Below are 9,949 nucleotides of genomic sequence, written 5' to 3' on the forward strand. Positions count from 1 at the left end.
CACCAGAGAACTACTAAGCCTGATAAAATTCAGCGAAGTGCCTGGATATAAAATTGACTCAAATAAATCAGTAGCCTTCCTCTACTCAAAGAATAAACAGACTAAAAAGAAATTAGGGAAATGACATCCTTCACAATAGTCAAAAATACCTCAGTGTGACTCTAACCAAGCAAGTGAAGATCTATAGGACTTCAAATCTCTGAAGACAGAAATTGAAGAAGAAATCAGAAGATGGAAAGATCTCCCATGCTCATGGATTGGCAGGATTAATATAGTAAAAATGGTCATCTAGTCAAAAGCAATCTATAGACTCAATGCAATCCCCATCAAAATTCCAACTCAATTCTTCATAGAGTTAAAAGGAGCAATTTGCAAATTCATTTGGAATAACAGAAAAACCAGGATATCAGAAACTATCCTCAACAATAAAAGAACTTCTGGGGGAATCACCATCCTTGATCTCAACATGTGTTACAGCCCAACAGTGAAAAAAAAAACCTGTATAGTATTGGTACAGAGACAGGCAGATAGATCAATGGAATAAAATTGGAGTTCCAGAAATAAACCCATACACCTCTGGTCATTTGATCTTTGACAAAGGTGCTAAAACCATCCAGTGGAAAGAAGATAACATTTTCAACAAATGGTGCTAGTTCAACTGGTGGTCAGCATGCAGAAGAATGCAAATTTGTCCATATTTATTGCCTTGTGCAATGTTCAAGTCCAAATGGATCAAGGATGCCCACATAAAACCAGAAACACTCAAACTAATAGAAGAATAAGCAGAGAAGATCCTCAAAGACATGGGCACTTGGAAAAATTTCCTGACAAAACACCAATGACTTTTGCTCTAATATCAAGAATCGACAAATGGGACCTCATAAAACTGCAAAGCTTCTGTAAGGCGAAGGACATTGTCATTAGGAAAAACAACAACCAACAGATTGGGAAAAGATTTTTACCAATCCTACATCTGATAGAGGTCTAATATCCAATATATACAAAGAAATCAACACGTTAGACTCCAGAGGCTCAAATAACCCTATGAAAAATGAGGTACAGAGCTAAACAAAGAATTCTTGGTTGAGGAATATTGAAAGAATGAGAACTACCTAAAAATGTTCAACATCCTTATTCATCAGGGAAATGCAAATCAAACAACCTTTGGATTCCACCTCATACAAGTCAGAATGACCAATATCAGAAACTCAGGTGACAACAGATACTGAAGAGGATGTAGAGAAAGAAGAACATTCCTCCATTGTTTATGGGATTGCAAGTTGGTACAACCACTCTGGAAATCTGTTTGACAGTTCCTCAGAAACTTGGATATACTACTATGTGAGGACCCAGCTATACCACTCCTGGGCATATACCCAAAATGATGCTCCTACATATAACAAGGACACATGCCCCAATACGCTCATAGAACCCTTATTTATACTAGTCAGAACCTGGAAAGAACCCAAATGTCCTTCAACAGAGGAATGAATACAGAGAATGTGGTACATCTATACAATGGAGTACAACGCAGCTATTAAAAAATGACTTCATGAAATTCATAGGCAAAGGGGTAGAACTAGAAAATATCATCCTAAGTAAGGTAACCCAATCTCTCTCTCTCTCTCTCTCTCTCTCTCTCTCTCTCTCTCTCTCTCTCTCTCTCTCCCTCTCTCTCTCTCTCTCTCTCTCTCTTTCTTTCATCACACACACACACAAACACACACACACACACACACACACACACACACACCACATGGTATGTATTCACTGATAAGTGGATATTAGCCCAAAACCTCAGATTAACCAAGATACAATCCACAGACCACATGAAGCTCAAGAAGGACAACCAAAGTGCAGATGCTTCACTCCTTCCTTAAAGGGAGAACAAAAATATTCATAGGAGGAGATACGAAGATAAAGTTTGGAGCAGAGACTGAAGGATGGCCATTCACAGCTTGCCTCACCTGGGTATCCAGCCCATATACAATGACACCAAACCCAGACAATATTACTGATGCCAAGAAGTACATGCTAACAAGAATCTGATATAGCTGTCTAATGAGGGGATCAAACAGAGCATGACAAATACAGAGGTGAATGCTAGCATCCAACCATTGAACTGAGAATGGGTTCCCATAGGAGAGTTAAGGAAAGGATTGAAAGAGTTGAAGGGTTTTGCAACTGCATAAGAACAACAATACCAATCAACCAAGCAGAGCTCCCAGGGACTAAACCACCATCCAAAGTGTACACATAGACTTACCCATGGCTCCAAGTGCATTTGTAGCAGAGAATGGCTTTGTGGGCACAAATGGGAGGAGAAGCCCTTGGTTGTTCCATTACTCAACTTCCCAGTGTAGGAAAATGTCAGGAAGGGGAGGTGGGAAGAGGTGGGTGGTTGGGAAGGGAAACACCCTCATAGAATAAGGGGGTGTGGGTACGGGATAGGAGGTTTGTTGACAGGAAGCCAGGAAAATATATAACATTGAAACGTAAATAAAAAACATCCAATAAAAATACAAATTGATCCATTCTTATTGCTTTGTTCAAAATATCAAGTCCAAGTAGAACTTGGACCTCCATAAAAGCCATATACACTGAAACTAATAGAAGAGAAAGTGGGGAAGAGCCTCGAAAACATAGGCACGGTGGAAAATTTTCTGAACAGAACTCCAATGGCTTATGCTCCAAGAACCAACAAATTGGAGCTCATAAAATCGCAAAGCTTCTGTAAGGCAAAGGACAATGTCATTAGGGCAAAACAGCAACTAGCAAATTGGGAAAAGATATGTACAAATCCTCCATCTCATAGAGGTCTAATATCTAATATGTACAAAGAACTCAAGACGTTAGACTCCAGAAAATGAAATAACCCTTTTGAAAACTGGGCTACAGAGTTAAACAAATAATTCTCAACTGAGGAATAGAGAATGGCTAAGAAGCTCCTAAAGAAATGTTCAACATCCTTAGTCATCAGGGGAATACAAATCAAAATAACCCTGAGATTCTACTGCACACCAGTCAGAATGGCTAAGATCAAAAACTCAAATGACAACAGATTCTGGAGAGGATGTGGTAAAAGAGGAATACTCCTCTATTGTTGGTGGGATTGCAAGCTGGTACAACTACTCTGGAAATTATTCCGGTGGTTCCTCAGAAAATTACCTGAGGACCCGGCTCTACCACTTCTGGGCACATTCCTGAAAGATGCTGAAACATATAACAAGGACATATGCTCACTATGTTCATAACAGCATTATTTATAATAGCCAGAAACTGGAAATAACCAAAATAACCTTCAACAGAGGAGTGGTTACAGAAAATATGGTATACTCCTCAGCTATTAAAAACAATGATTGCATGAAATTCTTGGGCAAATGGATGGAAATTGAAAATATCATCCTGAGTGAGGTAACTTAATCACAAAAGAACATACACCCTATGCTCTCACTGGAAGGTAGATAATAGTCCAAAAACTCTGAATTCCCAAGATACAATTCACAAACCACATGTAGCTCAAGAAGAAGGAAGACAGAAGTGTGGATTCTCAGTCCTTCTTAGAAAGGTGAACAAAAATAGTCATAGGAGGAAATATGGAGAAAAAAATGTAGAGCAGAGAATGAAGAAAAGGCTATCCAGAGACTGCCCCATATGAGGGATCCATCCCATATCAAGGACACCAATCCAAGGAAATATTGTAGATGTTAAGAATTGCATACTGACAGGAGCCTGATACAGCTGTCTACTAAGAGGCTCTGTGAGAGCTTGACAATTACTGTTGGATACTGGCAGCCAACCATTGAACTGAGAACGGGTTCCCCAATGGAGGAGTTAGAGAAAGGATAGAATGAGCTGAAGGGATTTGCAAACACAAAAGAAAGACAACAATATCAATCCATCAGACCCCCCAGAGCTCTCAGAGACTAAACCACCATCTCAAGTGTACACAGGGATGGAGCTATGTATGGCTTTAGCTTCATATGTAGCAAAGTATGGGCTTGCTGGACATCAATGGGAGGAGAGGCCCTTGGTCCTGTCAAGGCTGGATTACCCAGGGTAGGGGGATGTCAGGATGGAGAGGGGGAAATGAATGTGTGGGTGAGTGAGCACTCTCATAGAATTGGGGGTGGGGAGATATTGGGTTTCTGGAGGGGAAACCAGGAAAGATTATAATGAATGTTTGAGAGAAGATATGGGATGTGGAGCAGTCAGAGGTGGACCAAGAAGGGGATAAAGTCTGGATTGTTTAAAAAAAGAGAAATTAAAGAATAATAAATTTAAAAAAAACACTTAACAGAATTATTTTCAGTGAAGATAGGTTAGGTTCCATTCATTTTAAGTGTATTGTCCAGGACTATATGGCTCACTATGGATTTATGGAATACAGAATATTGTAGTATGATTTTATTCTAGGAACATGGGTGCTCTGACTGGGATCATATCCAAAAGTGAAATGGCTGGAATACTGACACTTTTACTACACACTTTTAATTGCAAGTGGTTAAAGTAAAGTCACTTTGTAGAAGAAAGTGGTCATGTTTGAAAGTGATGCTTAATTGATGGAAAGGCAAAGTGACAAATCAGAAAAAGAATCAGACAGAATGAGTCAGTGATAAGCTATGCCCAATTCTCCTGAAAACTGACAGGAAAGATTGGCGACATAAGAAAGAAGAGTGAGTTTGTGGAGGAATAACTGGGAAGAGTGATACCATTTGAAATGTTAATGAATAAAATGTTTAATTAAAAACAACAGACCTAAAGTCAAAAAAGGAACAAAGGTCTGAGGAAAAAAACTTGATTGAAAATTAACATTTTTATTGAATTTTGTATTTTGTATGAATATGATATAATTAAATAGTGTTCATATCAAGGGGAAAAAAGAAAGAAGAGGGGGATTGGGATGAGGAACTTAAGTAGACAAGTAGGGGCAACCTCTTGAATGTATATAAATAAAATATTTAATTAAAAGTATTCGAGAAAATGCAGATCAATCTACAGTGTCACAAAGATCAATGCACTCTAGTGATAGTGACTATGGGAGTGTGATGATAATCTGGAAAGAAGTTCCCAAAAAGATTTAAGAAATTGACTGTTCAAGGCAGTTATTTTTTATTTTGATTGCTTGATAGTTTAATGGGTACGTGTGTGTGTGTGTGTGTGTGTGTGTGTGTGTGTGTGTACATTTTTATCACCTTATATGATTTAAGTACACATGCATTTTAGCATATGTGTTATACACAATATGAAATTTTGGTAATTAAATGTTTTCACAAATACCAGTCTTCTCAAGAGAGTTTAAAATGTACTCAGTAAAATGCGATGGTTTAATAAGTATTATTTTGGTTTCTATAAGGGGAAAAATATACTTCATTTCCAACCACATGACCAAATGTAAAAATTCGAATGTCACAATTAGTCTTGAGAAATGGTCTAATACAAGTAAATTAAATTCTTGTAAAAGTTTCCTTAAGTTTTTAACTAATGAAACAGAAACACAATTGTCATTGTAACAAAATTTCAAAGCAACTCTATCAAACAAGTTTGATGGTACGTGTCTGTGATTTCAGCATTCAAGAGGCTGAGGCTAGAGAGTCATCAAATTCAAGTTAGAACTACTGCTGAGACTGTCTCAAAAAAGCAAAGTACACCATCAAAATCCCATAAACACTACCCTCAAACACACACACACAAAGGGTTTATTTGTCAAGTTGATAAATGCGCTTTAAATTTGGGGGAAAATATATCTGATTTGCATGGGAAAAAGTGTCTATGTGAGAGATTTGCCAACTACTAGAGAAAGCATGCAACACAGACACATTTATAATCATTAGGGTGAGGTTTTCATATACTTGCCAATGTGTCTATCCTCATATGTCTATAATAAATTAATTTTGTTTTACAAAAAAAGGTGTTCTTGAATTTCTCTTTGAAAATGTTCTTTAGCATCATATTTAAGGATAGAACACTGTTGTGTAATGAATGGATTACAGCTTTTCTGCTGATTTTAAGGAAAAATGCTGTATACCCAACAAAAATAAAAGCTGAGTTTTGTTATAATAAATTCTTCCATAAATCTTCAGGGTAAATCATACGTCTTGTTTTGAAACTACTGTATCAAAAACTGTTCATTAAAATATTTTTGAGAAATATAGAGCAATATAGTAATACATACATATAAAATGTGTATAACATGAATGATCTTTATTGATATTTAAATAGTTATTTTTACTTAGCTATACAGATTCAAGTTTGTGATACCTTTATATATCTCTGACTTTTAATTCATCCGTAAGGGGTGAAGAAATTAGCTTATTTGGTCTGGAATAAACAGCAAGGAAGAATCTAAAGAAAAACCTTTGGTTATATTGTGATAAAAGATGCAACATGTTGCATATAACTTCATTTTCTCTTCCGTAACTATTAGTATACAGCATTCACCTGACCCTAGAAGAGTTATCCGTTGGTAAAACTGGGCCAATCATGTTTTATCTGTCAATAAATTCAAGGAGTAGCTTAGATTCTATACTGGGTACTAACCAGCCTACTTCAAAATAGCAATTAGTATGAGAACACAAAGGGCTGTAAATTTGAAAAAGAGCAGGAAGAGGTGTATGGGAGACTGTGGAGAAAGGAAAAGGGAAGGAGAAATTTTATAATTAAATGACAAATTATAAATTAAAAAGTTTAAACAACATCTATTTTAGAAGAGTTTGCAATGAGGATGAACTGATACATAAAAGTAGAAAATTAAACAAAAATGGTAAACAAACACCAACAAAAGCTCATGCCATGCAACACAGAGACACCAGTCATGAGGACCTCGAAGTGCACTTCTGCTGCATCTCCTAGGTTTGATGGGTTTTCCAGTCATTGGGATCAACATGACATAAAAACATCTTTTGGAATTAAGTTTTCCCAGTTTTACCATTTTATTACATTTTTATGTAATATATTTTGATCATAATTTTTGTATATCTCCAACTCATCCTAGATCCTCCCCACCTCCCTGTCAAACCAATGTTCTATCACCCTTTATCATTCTCCTAAGAAAAAATACAAAACATCAAAAGATAAAATTACCTTAAATAACTGAATATTACACAACACATACACATACACACACACACACACACACACACACACAGACACACAAACTACTAAGCGTGAACTTTCCTTGATATGTAATTGATATGTTTAGTATTGCTACATTGAAAAAAACTCATATACTCTCCCAGAAGCTCGGTTGCAAATAGCTTCCTGTATAGAGACAAGATTTTGTGCCCAATTCTCAGTCTCTGCACTAGGATTTAGTCTGGTTGGGCTTGTGATTGTTCTGTGCATGCTAACTTCTGAGTTCATATGTGTGTCTTCCCTGTTCTATCTAGAAGTTTTATTTCCATAAATCCATCCACCATTTCTGGTTCTTAAGATATGCCTCTATTCCACATAGATACTTGAACCTTGAAAGGAGAGAGATTTGCTACAAAGCTTGTTACTTTTTCTACTTTGTCTATCTGTGAGTCTTTTTGTTAATTACAATATACAGCAAAAAATTCTTGTGAGGGTTGATTTATTCACTGATCCTTAGGTTATTAGAGATCACATTAACATACATTTGGCCAGACACTAGTATTTTATTTCCTGCAGGTCCCTTTGCCAATATGTCCTTAGGTTTTTGGTCCCATTAACATTATCATGTACTGGTACCATCTCATAAAGTGAGCATAAGTCAGGAGGTTGGATAATTCCATGTAATCTCTAGAATTCTTTTGTGTTATTTTTCCTAGAAGATTTTCACTGACAAACACTTATGGTCCCTTTCCATCTCCTTCCCCAGGCTGATTGGCATAAAGTGGCACTTAACCCAAGAAGAAAATGTATAGGTTGGACTGAGCCAACCAGGGGATGGGATAAGGGGCTTATGTCCAGGAATCTGGGAAAGGGAATAACATTTAAAATGTAAATAAAAATGCAATAAAATGTATTAAAATGATATAAAGAAGTGATTCAGTTTCTATAGCAAACTACAAAGGACTCCAGTGAAATAATGGAATAACACTAGACAGGAACCAAAACTAGTTCTGGGAGATTTTCCTTCTGTTAATCCTAAACTCTGGCAGTTACTAAAGTCAATATCAAAATCTATATTTCTTTCTCTTTACATAGGTTAAACAAATTTTCATATAAATATCTTTGATATGATGAATTGCAAAATTTTTTGAAATCATGAAACTAATAGCCAATATTATACTTGGAATTTTGATTGCATTCATCTTATTAATATATTCTAATGAAATATAGAACTCACTACTTTTTAATATAAAATATAATTGTTTCCAACATGGAGGACATGCCCACTATAAAAGGAAAAACAACATTTTCTAACCCACAAAATAATTCCAGTTCTTGAAAAATTGCATCAACTCATTAATGGTAATAATACATTATAGTTTTTGCCTGCAACAATTTTGATTCTTTTTACTCTTTATTTTGATTTTGATAAAATTTAACTTCTTTTTACCTTTCATCTGAAACTAATTTCTTCCAGAATTTCCTTATGGCGTTTTTCATATCCTTATTCCTAAAAGTGTAAATGATAGGATTAAGCAACGGAGAAAGCATGGTGTAAAATAATGCTACCATTTTGTCAAAGGAGAAGGCACTGTGAGGCCTTGCATATATAAATATACATGGGACAAAGAACGAGACCACAACAGCAACATGGGACCCACAAGTAGACAGAGCTTTCCATCGTCCTTCAGAACTCTGGGATCTCAGAGACATCAAGATAAAAGCATAGGAGATAAGCAACAAAAGAAAGACTATGATACAGATCAACCCACTGTTGGCCACCATGAAAAGACCAAAGATGTGAGTGTCAATGCAGGCAAGTTCCAGTAATGGAAATAAGTCACACATGAAGTGATTAATGACATTGGGTCCACAAAATGGTAACCGCAAAATGAAGATAATTTGTACAGTAGAATGTAAGAATCCTCCTGCCCAGGCCATCCCTACCAGAGTGCCACAGAGCTTCCTGGTCATGATGGAAGAGTAGTGTAAGGGCTTACAAATGGCCACATAGCGGTCATAGGCCATGGCTGTCAGAAGAATCATCTCGGCCCCACCAAAGAAGTGTTCAACAAAAAGTTGTATCATGCATCCTTCAAAGGAGATGGTTTTTCTCTTGTAGAGAGAATCTACAATCATCTTGGGTGTCATGGCAGAAGAGAAGCTTGCATCCAGTAAAGACAAGAAAGCCAGGAAGAAATACATGGGACATCCCAGCAGTGTAGGGCTACAGAAAATGGTAACCACAGTCATCATGTTGCTCCCAATAGTTGCAATGTAGACAACTAGACATATAATAAATATTAGTTTTTGAAGATTTGGATTCTGAGAAAGCCCCAGAAAGACAAATTCAGTTACAAAACTCTGATTTTGCATGATTTCCAAGGAAAAGTTGAATGCCCAGTAGAGGAGAACATATAATGTGGCAACAATGATAAACATTTGCTTCAATTCAATTTAGGGTTTTATGGTCATCATTAATTTACTAAGGCCAGTTCCAAAGTGCTTTCAGTGATTTAGTTTCATTGGGAATATAAAACAATAGAAAAATTTCAGATTGATAATTGAAGATCAGTCATACTTAAGCAGAGAAAATTATGTAAATCTTAAAACTCAGAGCTCTCTGTACATGGCAAATAAAACAGTTCCATGCTATAAAAAAGAAATGTCCAGGTATAAGGTATCTGCTCAGCTCCTGACATGTATTACATGTCAGACTTGAAAGTATAACAAGGTTCTCTGTGGTACTTGTGCACTTTTCAAACTTAGTTATCTGGGAATCTAGTAACATTCCCTACATATGGGATGATTACTCCAATTATTTCTACTTGTGCACACAGGTGAAAAGAATAAGTGAGTTCTCCTTACAAATAAT

General features: G+C 36.4%; 1 protein-coding gene across 1 annotated transcript; it reads right to left on the minus strand.

Annotated features, from left to right (window-relative positions):
* Nucleotides 1-8,520: 8,520 nt before the first annotated feature.
* Or4c124 (olfactory receptor family 4 subfamily C member 124) lies at nt 8,521-9,480 on the minus strand. Its single transcript, XM_003749526.5, has one exon. It carries the CDS (start codon nt 9,448-9,450, stop codon nt 8,521-8,523), a length of 930 nt encoding a protein of 309 aa, XP_003749574.5. The 5' UTR covers nt 9,451-9,480.
* Nucleotides 9,481-9,949: the final 469 nt, after the last annotated feature.

This window comes from Rattus norvegicus, chromosome 3 (genome assembly GCF_036323735.1).
Source record: "Rattus norvegicus strain BN/NHsdMcwi chromosome 3, GRCr8, whole genome shotgun sequence".
In the NCBI taxonomy this organism is placed as follows: domain Eukaryota; kingdom Metazoa; phylum Chordata; class Mammalia; order Rodentia; family Muridae; genus Rattus; species Rattus norvegicus.